Source organism: Gigantopelta aegis, chromosome 8 (genome assembly GCF_016097555.1).
Source record: "Gigantopelta aegis isolate Gae_Host chromosome 8, Gae_host_genome, whole genome shotgun sequence".
NCBI classification, from domain to species: Eukaryota; Metazoa; Mollusca; class Gastropoda; order Neomphalida; family Peltospiridae; genus Gigantopelta; species Gigantopelta aegis.
In genome coordinates this window covers 12,955,349-12,970,930 of record NC_054706.1, presented here as the reverse complement: position 1 = coordinate 12,970,930, position 15,582 = coordinate 12,955,349, and the positions used below count along the sequence as shown (strand labels likewise).

The following is a 15,582-nucleotide window of genomic DNA, read 5'->3' as shown; positions in this document are numbered from 1 at the left end:
GCACGAATTTAAGTTGAAATGAATGAAAAGAGGCCCAACCCTCACCCCCCCCCCCCCCCCCGAAAACTAACAATAAATACATGTATTATACTTCTCTAATGAACACTGGATATTTCGGGGTACCCTCCCCCAAGATCCACACCTGCTCTTCCATGTACAGTTCTTTCTACAACAACCGATTTTCAGTCAAAGATTCTGGAGATTTGCCCCTTCTGCATAGTTAACCTATACATAAAAAAACTTATTTTAATACAGGCTGCTGATGTTCACCTCGCGGGTAGTCGTATAATACAAGCTGGACTCTACCGCAAAGTTCCATTTATATGCAAGTCCGCATTGTTGTGTCCAATACAATGCGATTTACAGTAAATACATTTATATCTTGTATCTGAATCACTGTACACGAAATGCTCGGACATTGTATTCAGAAACGCCTAGACAAAATAAACAGCAAGAGCTATAAACGAAACATAACAGTTATTTTGATGTGCTCTATAGTATAGCTGACTGCTTTTAACTGTTATTGGATTCTTTATACTTGAGTCAATTTATCTTCAGAATCGATAAGCGATGCAAAGCATAAGCTTTTAAAGACTTGGTTTGTACGGTTTCATATTACTGTGTTTAGAAAAAACAAGAAACAACGTTTTAATGGATGTCGTAAAAGTACTGTTTCAGGAATAATGTAATTCTTGAACGTTAGAAAGCTGCAAAAACTAAATACTGGCTTTAGCAGTCGTTTAGTATGCAACGGAGACCATAAGCGGACCCGGAAGGTGTATCTACGGTTGCAAAAATTAGCATTTACGAATTCAGAGGGGGGTCCGCCCTTGATTAGCCACGATTACTGCCATATTAGTACCCCGTTTCTGGCTTTCTACTAATCTTAAAGGCAGCCCCTACTTCAGTAGTTATTGCAACACGTTTCTAGCAGAGTGGCGGCGAGCCTTTTTATATATACAATTAGATGGCTTCCAAATAATTTCGCATGTACGAAAACATATATATTAGGAAATAAAATGAAGTTTGACCTAGTACACAAGGAAATGTTTTATTTAACGACGCACTCAACACATTTTATTTACGGTTATATGGCGTCAGACATATGGTTACGGATCACACAGTTATTGAGAGAGGAAATTCGCTGTCGCCACTTCATGGGCTACTCTTTTCGATTAGCAGTAAGGGATCTTTTATATGTACCATCTCACAGACAGAATAACACATACCACGGCCTTAGATATGCCAGTCGTGGTGCACTGGTTGGAGCGAAAAATAGCCCAATGGGCCCATCGACAGGGATCGATCCCAGACCGACCGCGCATCAAGCGAATGCTTTACCACTGGGCTACGTCCCGCCCCAATAGGTGGACCAGAAGCACGTTTAATATAAAGCCACTAATATTTTATATTACAGATATATTAATGTAATTACAGTCGTGAAAATGGTTTCTTTGTTGCTCGACATCATCTCAGCAATCGCCGAAAACTTAGTATAGGCCCTTTAAAGGCAGCTGGATTTTCATTGGTCTCTTCTAGTTCCAGCCAGTGCACCACGACTGGTATATCAAAGGCCGTGGTATGAGATGGCCTGTCTGTGGGATGATGCATAAAAAAGATCCCTCGTTACTAATGGAAAAATGTAGCAGTAGCAGGTTTCCTCTCTAAGAGTTATATGTCAGAATTACCAAATGTTTAACATCCAATAGCCGATGATTAATAAATTAGTGTGCTGCAGTGATGTTGTAATAGCAAACAAACTGTAACTTTTTCATTGGTCTGCTTTTAACGCATACAGGTTATACGTTAAAATTATCTGTTTTCTCTTCTTACAGGCATTACAAGAGGCAAGGACGTTACAGATAGCGCCCACGATCCAACACATGTCTTCCGCCATGCTCAAGTTGTTGATGCGCTACAACTGGACAGACTTCGCCATCGTCACAACGACAGTCGCCGGGAACCAAGATTTTATAGCCTCGATCAGGTCGAAGGCAGAAGAAAGTCAAAACGCGCCCAAATACTCACCAGACGGCGTGTCGAGAGTAAGGTAACAGGGCTGCGTTCAGTAAACAGGTTTTGCCACTAGCACTTGTAAGCGATTTGACTGGTTATTGCGCAAGAAGATTGCCATTAAGCGCCAAAATCTTGGTTAGCGAGGGTCTTGTAATCAGATGAAGCGCGCACATCAAATGAACGCGGATACCTCAAACCAACTGATGGCGGAACACTATTATTCACCATTACATACATTGGCGTGGAATTACTGTTGCTGAATAAATTCAGAAAAATTTGAGAAATGTGTGACTGCTGTTATATGTTTATACAGCACAATTACTAGGGGTCTCTGTGGTATCACCCTTATGGCTGGTAGTGTAATTAACGTATCACCCCTGTGGCTGGTAGGGTAATTAACGTATCACCCTTATGGCTGGCAGGGTAATTAACGTATAACCCTTATGGCTGGTAGGGTAATTAACGTATCACCCTTATGGCTAGCAGGGTAATTAACGTATCACCCTTATGGCTGGTAGGGTAATTAACGTATCACCCCTGTGGCTGGTAGGGTAATTAACGTATCACCCTTATAGCTGGCAGGGTAATTAACGTATCACCCTTATGGCTGGTAGGGTAATTAACGTATCACCCTTATGGCTGGTAGGGTAATTAACGTATCACCCTTATGGCTGGCAGGGTAATTAACGTATCACCCTTATGGCTGGCAGGGTAATTAACGTATCACCCTTATGGCTGGTAGGATAATTAACGTATCACCCTTATGGCTGGTAGGGTAATTAACGTATCATCCTTATTGCTGGTAGAGTAATTAACGTATCACCCTTATGGCTGGCAGGGTAATTAACGTATCACCCCTGTGGCTGGTAGAGTAATTAACGTATCACCCTTATAGCTGGCATAGTAATTAACGTATCACCCTTATGGCTGGTAGGGTAATTAACGTATCACCCTTATGGCTGGTAGGGTAATTAACGTATCACCCTTGTGGCTGGTAGGGTAATTGACGTATCACCCTTGTGGCTGGTAGGGTAATTAACGTAGCATCCTTATAGCCGGTATGGTAATTAACGTATCACCCTTGTGGCTGGTAGGGTAATTAACGTGCCACCTTTATGGCTGGTAGAGTAGAGATTTTTGTTTTGGTTTAATGACAGTCTAGGGGCCCGTTTCATAAAGCGATCTTGGCACTAAGATCACCCTAAGTGCATAGGTAGAAAATGCATTTAAGTTGATCTTAGCGCTAAGATCGATTCTAGGCATGGGGTCCTGCTCATTGTATCGAATATATGTCCGAACGCGCAAACTAGTGTGTGTCAAACAAGGGTAAACATATAAATGAAAAATATACAAATGAATTGATTATCAACATCTGTATAAAGATTAAAAAGTTAAATTAAAATTTACAATAAAATTCAGCTACTAACTCAGATTATTATGTAACCGCCGATTTTCAGTAATGATCCCTATTGCATGTTTGAAGTTGCTGTACAACACACAATAACGCTTACCCATATATTAAATGTGTGTGCTTTCCCAAATACATCAAGTTGTGTAAAATCAGTTAAATGTATTGTTATTATTTCTTCTCATATCTCCAGGGCGGGATATAGCCCAGTGGTAAAGTGCTCGCTTGATGCGCGGTCGGGATATGATCGATCCCCGTCGGTGACCCCATTGCGCTATTTCTCGCTCCAGCCAGTGCTCCACAACTGCATATAAAAGATCCTTTGCTGCTAATCGAAAAGAGTTGCCCATGAAGTGGCGATAGCGGGTTTCCTCTCTCTATGGTCCTTAACCATATGTTCGACGCCATATCACCGTAAATAAAATGTGCTGAGTGCGTCGTTAAATAAAACATATCCTTCTTTCTTCTCATATTCCTTTTTACAACTACAAGTGGTGCGTTTTCAATAGAGGTTACTATAGATTCACACTGCTTTCAGAGAAGAAAGAAAAGTTTGTTTTGTTTAACGACACCACTAGAGCACATTGATTTATTAATCATCGTCTATTGGATTTAAAACATTTGGTAATAATGACATATAGTCTTAGAGAGGAAACCCACTATATTTTTCCATTAGTAGCAAGAGATCTTTTATATGCACCATCCCACAAACAGGATAGCACATACCAAAGCCTTTGATATACCAGTCGTGGTGCACTGGCTGGAACGAGAAATAGCCCAATGGGCCCACCGACGGGGATCGATCCTAGACCGACCGCTTTACCAATGGGCTGCGTCCCGCCCCTTTCACAGAAGATAATCGTGGTGTTTAAACGTATCTCGCTTCTGAATGTTGTAACAGTGGCGTGCAATGGTACTGAAGTGACAGACACCAATGTTTAAACACTGTTAGGGCCGTTTGTTACGCATGTAACAGTTATGGAGATTTTTTAATGTCCCCCCCACCCCTTTTAAATGAATGAATGAATGAATGTTTAACGACACCCCAGCACGAAAAATACATCGGCTATTGGGTGTCAAACTATGGTAAATGGAACAAACATTTGATGATCAACATCAATATAACAATTCAACAAGTAAACTAAAACACAGTGTAGAGAACTGTGCAAAAATACAAATATCACAGATAGATACTGACTTTTACTCTAAATTTCAATTTGTGCTGTATTGGCCATTCTCAAAGAGAATGTTACACCCCTGCACCACGGTAACGTTACAGCACGCGCAGCACCCCCCCCCCCCCCCCTTTAACGTGACAGACTCTTGTTTTATTGTTTTGAAACTTTATCCCAACGTGTTGCAGGTTTCTAGATTAACCAAATGTAGTGTCCATATTCACTGGATGGAACTAGGGTCTACGACTTTGATGTTGATGATCTATTCTAAATGATAAAAAAAATACAAAATGTACTCGAGAAAAATTTATTTGAATTTGTTTTGTTACAGATTCAAGATTCTGTGTGAGCTCATCTTAAGGGATGCCAAAAACCAAACACGTTCCATGCGCGAGATGGGTGAACTCATCAGGTCTAATGTACGTGTTATACTGCTGCACTCAAGTGGGTAGGTAAATACTGATATACCACGACCATATCTGTGTAACGTACATATTTACTGTACGTGTTATACTGCTGCACTCAAGTGGGTAGGTAAATACTGATATACCACGACCATATCTGTGTAACGTACATGTTTACTGTACGTGTTATACTGCTGCACTCAAGTGGGTAGGTAAATACTGATATACCACGACCATATATGTGTAACGTACGTGTTATACTGTACGTGTTATACTGCTGCACTCAAGCGGGTAGGTAAATACTGATATACCACGACCATATATGTGTAACGTACGTGTTATACTGTACGTGTTATACTGCTGCACTCAAGTGGGTAGGTAAATACTGATATACCACGACCATATCTGTGTAACGTACGTGTTATACTGTACGTGTTATACTGTTGCACTCAAGTGGGTAGGTAAATAATGATATACCACGACCATATCTGTGTAACGTACGTGTTATACTGTACGTGTTATACTGCTGCACTCAAGTGGGTAGGTAAATACTGATATACCGCGACCATATCTGTATAACGTACGTTTTATAATGTACGTGTTATATTGCTGCAAACAAGTGGGTAGGTAAATACTGATATACCGCGACCATATCTGTATAACGTACGTGTTATAATGTACGTGTTATATTGCTGCAAACAAGTGGGTAGGTAAATACTGATATACCACGACCATATCTGTATAACGTACGTTACACTGTATATGTTATACCTTTTTTTTCATTTACCTGATCAGTATACTAGCGTAACAATTACTACAGTTTCACTGATACCCTCTTTTTGTTTTGCAGACTTGAGTCCAAATATATTCTAGATTATGCAAGAGCTATGGGTATAACTACTGCCGACTATGTGTGGATTCTCACTCAGACGGCTATTCCCACAGCCAAGATCGCCCCTTCGTCTTTCCACTTGGGAATGCTGGGTAAGACTCCATAATATGTCGTGTGTTACATACTGAATGGTCCGCGATCGACTGGTTTACTCGCTCTTCTGAATACTCCACTTGTTACATGTTCTGAAGTTTGTTTTGTTTAACGACACCAATGGGGCACATTGAATTGTTAACCATCGGCTATTGGATTTCAAACATTTGGTCATGTGGACATGTAGTCTTAGAGAGGAAACCCGCTGCATTTTCTATTAGTAGCAAGGGATCTTTTATATGCATCATCCCATAGACGGGATAGCACATACCACGGCCTTTGATATACCAGTCGTGGTGCACTGGGTGGAGCGAGAAATAACCCAATGAGCCCAGTGACGGGGATCGATCCCAAACCGATCGTGCATCAAGCAAGCGCTTTACCACTGGGCTACATCCCGACCCCTACATGTTGTGAACAATAAGAAATAAAACTGCAATAATACTACTATAAGAAAGCCTTAAAAGTATGTCAGTTACTAAATATGATGGTGCTTATTAAATGAAATGAATAAATGAACGAATGAATGAATGAATACATGAATAAATGAACGAATAAATTAATGGATTAACGAATAAATAAGTAGATGGTTGGATAAATTAATGGATGATTTGAGGGATGAATGAATGATTAACTGATTGAATGAATCACTTCAACATAAACATAAGTATTCAGACAAATGGCAAAATGTTATTGTTTTACTAAAATGTTTGAATTTTTCACGACAATTATTACAGTTTGAATGAGACATTTTAAATTTTATTCATTTGTAGTTATTTTCGTGCTTATATCGAATTAAGGTTCAAGCACGCTGTCCTGTGCACATACGTCAGCTATCTGGACTGTCTCTCTAGAACAGAGGATAAGTAGTTAGTAGTTAGTGAGAGAGAGAAGTCGGTGTAGTGGTCTTACACCTACCAATTGAGGTGTTAAAATTCGCTCTAGATGGCAGCCGGTACGAGGAGTCTAACCCAGTACCTACCAGGGGCGGGACGTAGCCAAATGAAAAGACGCTAGTTCGATGCGTGATAGGCATGGGATCGATCCCGGTCGGTGGGCCCATTGGGCTATTTCTCGTTCCAGCCAGTACACCACGACTGGTATATCAAAGACCGTGGTATGTACTACCCTGTCTGTGGGATGGTGCATATAAAAGATCCCTTGCTGCTACTCGAAAAGAGGAGCACATGAAGTGGCGACAGCGGGTTTCCTCTCTCAAAATCTTTGTGGTCCATAACGATATGTCTGACACCATATAACCGTAAGTAAAATGTGTTGAGTGCGTCGTTAAATAAAACATTTCTTTCTTTCTTTCAGTACCTACCAGCCTTAAATCCGATAGCTTAACCATTATACCGGTTAAGACCATTTTTTTGTAATAATACTTCAGCATTTGAAAACATTCCTCATCCCTGTCCTTTGCTGTAGGTGTTTCCTACGACCACAGCCGCAACTCGATGGAGAATGCGATCAAGACGGCAGTGACGATATGGGTGACGGCCCTCAAGGACATCGCCAGCAAGCGCGGCGTGGCGTCCAAACTGAATATCGTGCCGCACCAAACCTGCAACAGCACGGGCAAGATCTACTGGGAGGAAGGAAAACACATGTACAGGTAGAGCTAGGTGTGGCGCTCCCGGTGTCCCAGTTTCAAATTCCTCCCATATTCAAGTTACTCCCCGGTAATTTGAACCTAGTTTCAGATTACCGGGGGTTGTTTGAACCTAGTTTCAGATTACCGGGGGTTGTTTGAACCTAGGTTCAGATTACCCCCGGGGTAGTTTGAACCTAGTTTCAAGCTACCCCCCTTAGTTTCAAACGACCCCCCGGGCGTAGCCTGAAACTGGGGGGTAACTTGCACATATATGGTAGTTTAAAATTGCCCCAAGTTTCGGATTAACCCATTTAATATCTCAAACTAGACGGCGATTCATGAACGTGTTGTGAATTAGACTAATTTTACATAGTGATATTTCCTGGGGTGAAAAATGGTGAGTGACTGAATCATTGTTTAACGTCCGTGTATATATACACAGACGACGTGATGTCGACGCAGGAAGGGGCTATACGTAAAATATAATAGGACAGATATATTACGTGTTCTATTATTTACGTATTGACTATTAACAGTTTATATCTGAACTTAGGTAGTAGTATACAAGAAATAGAGATTATTACACGATCGGGTATGTCATACTGATTTTACGAAACGAGTGACAGATTTCTTTGTATGAAATCTGTCACGAGTTTCGTAAAATCAGTATGACACACCCGTTCGTGTAATAATTTCTTTATTATCCATATAAAAATATACCCTATTTGTGAAAATTTACTAGTTGTTGGGTGGGGGTAATTTGAAACTACGGGGGGTACTTTGAACCTAGGTTCACATTACCCGGGGGTAAACTGAACCGGGGGGGGGGGGGGGGGGGGGGGCAATTTGAACCTATTACGCCGGGTCTGTAGTTATAAAACTGTATAGTCCGGGTTGTCATTATAAAAGTATAACGTCCGGGTCTGTGATTATAAAATTATAAAGTCCGAGTTGTAATTATAAAAGTATAAAGCACGGGTTGTGATTATAAAAGTATAAAGTCCGGCCCTGTGATTATAAAACTATATCGTCTGGGCCTGTGATTATAAAACTATAACGTCTGGGTCTGTGATTATAAAACTGTAACGTCCGGGTCTGTGATTATATAATCATATTCATATATTATTTACCTTTGTAAAAATTAAAAGTAAAGCATACATAATTATTTATAAAAGGTGTAAAAAAAACCTGCATTTAAATAAAAAGAAGTACAATAGAAATCCAAATTAGTATTTAGAATGTTTGTATAAAGATAAAAAAATTCAAAAATATTAAAATTAACAAATATCAACAAATATATCTTCAGCGACGTCTCCAGATCTTATATTAACTGCAGCTGTTTGTATTGGGGGGGGGGGGGGGGGGTGTTTGAATGCAACGACGAGTATCTATATTGGGCTTTGTCACCACAACTTGACATTAATTATTTGACAAAATATTTTCGATTACGTTAATATTCAACGATCAGCAGTACTTTTGTTTTAAAAAGCATGCGGAGAGTACTGCTGAAGTAATATATGTGCCGTACTGGGTCCACACATTTTTGTATCTCCTAAGTTCAAGGGCTATAACCTAAATTGATATATCTCCATATACGTCAAACTTGATCTTTAACAGAACATGATAAAGCTATATACAAAATTTCAATTCAATATATTGAGGCATTGTATACAAAAAACAGTCGGGAAAACATTTTCGTATCTGCTAGGTTAAAGGGCTATAACTCTGTCAAAAATGGGTAACTCACAACAGACGTCCAACTTAATATGTAACAGTACACGATAAAAAAAAAAAAGAAAAAAAAAAAGAAATATTTTATTTAACGACGCACTCAACACATTTTTATTTACGCTTATATGGCGTCAGACATATGGTTAAGGACCACACAGAGTTTGAGAGGAAACCCGCTGTCGCCACTACATGGGCTACTCTTTCCGATTAGTAGCAAGGGATCTTTTATTTGCGCTTCCCACAGGCAGGATAGCACAAACCATGGCCTTTGTTGAACCAGTTATGGATCACTGGTCGGTGCAAGTGGTTTACACCTACCCATTGAGCCTTGCGGAGCACTCTCTCAGGGTTTGGAGTCGGTATCTGGATTAAAAATCCCATGCCTCGACTGGGATCCGAACCCAGTACCTACCAGCATGTAGACCGATGGCCTATCCACGACGCCACCGAGGCCGGTTAGTACACGATAAAGCTATACACAAACTTTCAGCTCAATATCTCGAGGCATTGTTAATAATTCTTGTTTTTAAAAACCCACAAAAAAACAAAAACAAACAAAAAGAAAGAAAGAAATCCGAAAAGCTATATTTGGGAGAGACGGACGGACAGACATAAGGACAGAGACGAAACCTATAGTCCCCCCCGGTTGGATCGGTAGGAGACTAATAAATAGTACGTTTAAAATGTAGCAAGAAAGAAGTTTAGAATTGACTGTTATTGGGGTTTTAAAGGGGCGTAACCTCCGTGTTAGTCTTAGACAGTGAGGCTTATCTCCCGTGGATGGCTCTAGTCGGAACTGAATTTGTATCAATTATAATAATACAATTAGATTGCATAAAACCTATGTTGTAATGTTTTAACTTTTGATAGCGTAGACCACTAGACTGTATTGATGATCAAATTAATGTGCATTTTAATCGGAATAAATTCGTACGGAATTAAAGTGACAGACCCTAGTTTTTAAACACTACAGCATATTTTACATATTAGAGCCGTTTATGATCACTGAAATCAAACATTACTTGTATTATATTCTTTAGATTATCCGTTTCCGTAGAACCGAAGTGTTTCTGGTCATCCTGGTGTTTGTAGTACCAAAGATTGCATTTTTCATATCTTTAAAAACGCACGTGCGTCTGAGAAGTAGCGGTTTATTGATTCGAGTTCTAGTCTAGTTTTAAGGATATTTCCTGTTTTAACGTGACAGACTCTTCTTTCACCCTACTGTAACTTTATCCAAATGAGTTACAGGTTTATAAATTAACTAAACATAGTGTCCATTTTGGTTTTTACAGGTTAAAACTAGTGTCTGCGCCTTTAAGCGAAAATACTCGATTATTCTATCGGAGGTATTATATAGCAATTAGTACAGCAACTTGCGATTGTGTCTGTAACAAAATACTCGATTATTCTATCGGAGGTATTATATAGCAATTAGTACAGCAACTTGCGACTGTGTCTGTAACAAAATACTCGATTATTCTATCGGAGGTATTATATAGCAATTAGTACAGCAACTTGCGATTGTGTCTGTAACAAAATACTCGATTATTCTATCGGAGGTATTATATAGCAGCATTATTGTGTCTGTAACAAAATACTCGACAGCAACTTGCAATTAGACAGCAACTTGCGTCTGTAAACAAAATACTCGATTATTCTATCGGAGGTATTATATAGCAATTAGTACAGCAACTTGCGATTGTGTCTGTAACAAAATACTCGATTATTCTATCGGAGGTATTATATAGCAATTAGTACAGCAACTTGCGACTGTGTCTGTAACAAAATACTCGACTCGATTATTCTATCGGACTGTGTCTGTAACAAAATATATTATTCTAGCAATTAGTACAGCAACTTGCGACTGTGTCTGTAACAAAATACTCGATTATTCTATCGGAGGTATTATTTAGCAATTAGTACAGCAACTTGCGATTGTGTCTGTAACAAAATACTCGATTATTCTATCGGAGGTATTATATAGCAATTAGTACAGCAACTTGCGATTGTGTCTGTAACAAAATACTCGATTATTCTATCGGAGGTATTATATAGCAATTAGTACAGCAACTTGCGATTGTGTCTGTAAAAAATTATTTGTTCACTATAAGGAACCATTTGAATTGGCGATGCAATAATGTAGCAAATGGTTGTAGTACGTGGTGTACTATTTCGTATACTCGCACGCACACGCACAAACCACAATTTGGTGGGTATTTATAACATATATCAATTATTAACTTTTTATATATACAAGTGAAAAATTACCATGTAAATTACATTTATTTTCAGATATATGAAAAATATTTCAATTACAACACCTACACCGATAGCCTTTAATGAATCTGGGACTCTGAGATATACAGAATTAAAAATAATCAACATCCAGCAACGAGTGGTCGGTAAAAAGTGGATTGAGGTAAGAATTTAATATTATAGTACGTGATATATTACATTTAGTACACACCATCATCCCCAGCCGACCGTTCGATGTTTTCCCAATAGTAGACTTTTAAAGTAAAATGCGCCAATCTAAGAAAGCTGATATAGGATGGATGAGGTGCGTCCTGCTAAAAAAAACCCCCAAAACCCCATTAGTTTCAATGAGAGTGTCTAGACTGGATGCGTGCGATGTGTGCGATGTGTGCGTCTGCGAAACGCATGCGGCCAAAAGCAACGAAATAATCGTAAATACCCAATACGCAAGCCACAGATGCACCAGACGCAATAAAATAGTTTTCTTATTAAAGGGAGAGATCCAGTTTTTAAACATTAAGGCATATTTTTCACCTAAACCCTAGTTTCAACCCATAACAATGGACACTAAGTTTGGTTAATTTACAAACCTGTAACAAATTTAGATACAGTAGAGTCTGTGACGTTGAAATACCCATAAAAATAGACTAAACCGCGATTCAATAATCATTACTTCCCAGACGCACGTGAGTTTTTAAAATGATGAAAAATGCATTATGTGGTATTAGAAACATCAGGATGATCCGAAACACTTCGGTTGTAAGGAAATGGATAATCTAAACAATAAAATATAAGTAATGTTTGATTTCATTGATCATAAACGGCTCTAATAGTGAAAAATATGCCTTAATGTTTAAAAACAGGGTATGTCCCTTTAATAATGACAATAGTGTTTAATACTGTACACACTTTACAGCATTGTACAAATAGAGAATAATACATGAGTGGCCGTTAGATACCATTTAGTGTAGTACTGAACCAAATAACTTCCGGCTGGGTCAAAGTTCCAGGTGCACCCAACTTTTGATAGAGAAGTGAACACCACAAGTCCTGTGATTGGTGATAAATGTGAATGTGTTTCATCTGGACAAAAGATGTATACAATTTTATTTCATCTAGTACCATTGTGTCAAGTACTTTTGTGCTTTAAACGTATTGGGTACCTGTAAAAAAAAAATGTACTAGAATTTTGTGCGGAACTAGACGCTACCTGTTATCTCGGAAATGAGCAGCTTGACCCCCAAATTTTGCTGATTCACTTTAAGGGTGAGGGGTAGTAGTATTTATATCCGTGGCGTTTATGTTGATTGATACGCTGCGGGTATGAGTTTTAGCCACATATGTTACTATTGTCGTCTATGGCATTTGGTTTGGTCGTATACACCCTTGTCTTACAACGAGTTGTTTGAAAATGTATCTAATGAGAGAAAGCTAATTTGATACGTTTTTAACAACGAGTTGTGAGATAAATGGTATCTAACGGACAAAGAATGTATTATTCTATTTCTTACATATCCTCAAAAAATAGGTTTTAAACGAATTTTAACATCTTTTTCGGCTAAGAGTTATTTACAGCCCTTGCACTTACACGTCACAGACAAATGATTGCCAGGTTGACTATACGTCACAGTGTAATCGATTTCGCTCTTGCTGGGTTTTTTTTTTCTCCAATAGATGTATGACATTGGTGATCTGGTCATCACCTAGGAGCAACCAGTCGTATATCTTGAAATTGTTAACACGTACATGTGTAAACAAGTATGTGCTATCAAAAATAACGAATGATGTTCTCACCAACGGGTGTGTAAGAAATATTAACCATATGAACGTGGATCCATTTAATTCAGACTTTTTGAACGAACAAAAATGGTTTTGTACTTTGACCAGGTTGGAAGAGTGAAGCAAAACGAGCTGATAATGCAGGACATCACGTGGCCAGGAGAAGCCTCGATTCCACCTCGAGGCAAACCGGAAAAGAGCTTCGTGCGAATCGCCACGCTCAGAGAGAACCCGTATGTGATTTACGTGAAACCGGAAGCCAACAACCAATGCACGGAGTCGGCGGCGAGATGTCGCATCTACGAGCGAGACGAAAACAAGAAAAAGTAAATGTTCTTTTTTGTTAGTCATTTAGGGCTGGAATATAGCCCAATGGTAAAGCGCTCGCTTGATGAGCAGTCGGTTTGGGATCGATCCCCATCAGCGGGCCCAGTAGGGTATTTCTCGCTTCAGCCAGTGCACCACGACTGGTACATCAAAGGCTGTGGTATGTGCTATCGTCTCTATGGGATGGTGCATATAAAAGATCTCTTGCTGCTAATCGAAAAGAGTAGCCCATGAAATGGCGACAGCGGGTTTCTTCCCTCAATATCTGTGTGGTCCTTAACCATATGTCCGACACCATATAACCATAAATGAAATGTGTTGAGTGTGTCGTAAAATAAAACGTGTCCTTCCTTCTACTTGCAGGATTTACAACCGCACAACAGACTGGTGCTGTGTAGGACTCAGTATAGATTTACTCAAACAGCTCAGTGTTCAGCTCGAGTTCGACTTCGACTTGTTTGAAGTGGAAGATTTTCAGTGGGGAGCCCTGGATTCAGTACGTATAATATCAGTCAATTCGTAGTGATCATATATACTGGTAAACCATTGAAAATCAACTCGTCTGTGGTATTCAAATAAGTCCACCATATTTCATCTGTCAAATACATGTAACAGGAAAGTACTGTTATAACGAACCGGAAGGGACCATACTAGTTCGTTATAGTAGTAGGGAGGATGTGTTTGTGTCTTTTTTTTGTTTGGTACAGCTGGGAAAGATCCAATATTAATGTGCCCTTATTCTCTTTGTGTTGTTCTGTTTTGCTGCTGCCATTAAAGGGACATTCCTGAGTTTGCTGCATTGTAAAATGTTTCCGACTAATAAAATATTTCTACGATTAAACTTACATGTTAAATAATTTTCGTGTTTAGAATATCAGTGTCTGTATATTCAATGTGTTTCTGGTCGTCTTAATATTTGGAAGAAGCCCAAATTGGATTTTGTTTTCAAATAATTTCGTACGTACGAAAAATCTTTTTTAGGAAATAAAATGAAATTTAACCTAGTACAAATATTAGAACGATCAGAAACACGTTTAATATACAGCCACTACTATTTTATGCAGAAAAATACATTTGATATGTAATTACAATCGTTAAAAAGCTTCTGTTAGTCGATAGCATCTTAAAAATTTCAGCAAACTCAGGAATGTCCCTTTAAGTTGTTTTAGAGGCGGGATTTAGCTCAGTCGGTAGAGCGCTCGCGTGAGGCGCATGTGTCGCAATATCACGTTAGTGGATCCGTGCAACTGATTGTTTTTTCCTCGTTCCAATCAGTGTACTACAACTGGTCAACATGTCCTTTCCTATTTGTGGAAAAGTGCATATAAAAGATCCCTTGCTGCATTATAAAAATGTAGCGGGTTTCCTCTGTTGATTATGAGTCAGAATTACCAAATGTTTGACATCCGATAGCCGATGATTACTTAACCAATGTGCTCTAGGGGTGTCGTTAAACAAAACAATCTTTATTCAAGTTGTTTTAAGCTAGGAACGATCCTTCGCACCGCCAAAATAGACCGTCAGTGTACCATTTGAAAAACGACGCACTCAACACATTTTATTTAAAGTAACGTTTGATAATTAGAGCATTACAGATTTATCCATTAGTGTTTAGGGACCTTGTATTTTATAAGTTCAAATCGGATATTGAAATATTACGATTTGAAGGGGTTTTTTTTTTACACAAAGCTTTCATTTCTATTTAATGGAAATAGTTAATTTAAAAATAAATGGATGCACTTGTAGTGTGCGAACATCTGGCGTTATCTCTATTTTGACAGCGATTCATGAGTGCATGCTATCGGTGTTGTCGAAAAGAGTTATTTTAAAGGTGCCTTTTAATAATTGCAACTGTCATCTTTCGCCGTTTGAAAATTGATTGTGATAAATAAATCGCACATTAA

The 15,582-nt window shown here is 38.9% G+C and overlaps 1 protein-coding gene across 1 annotated transcript in view; it reads left to right on the top strand.

Annotated features, from left to right (window-relative positions):
- LOC121378585 (glutamate receptor ionotropic, NMDA 2B-like) overlaps positions 1-15,582 on the top strand; it is a 149,479-nt gene that overhangs the window by 115,404 nt on the left and 18,493 nt on the right. Inside the window, 7 exon segments of the mRNA XM_041506832.1 lie at positions 1,836-2,050; positions 4,931-5,047; positions 5,854-5,987; positions 7,417-7,603; positions 11,609-11,735; positions 13,460-13,677; positions 14,042-14,174. Of these exon segments, the coding sequence (XP_041362766.1) occupies positions 1,836-2,050; positions 4,931-5,047; positions 5,854-5,987; positions 7,417-7,603; positions 11,609-11,735; positions 13,460-13,677; positions 14,042-14,174 (1,131 nt within the window).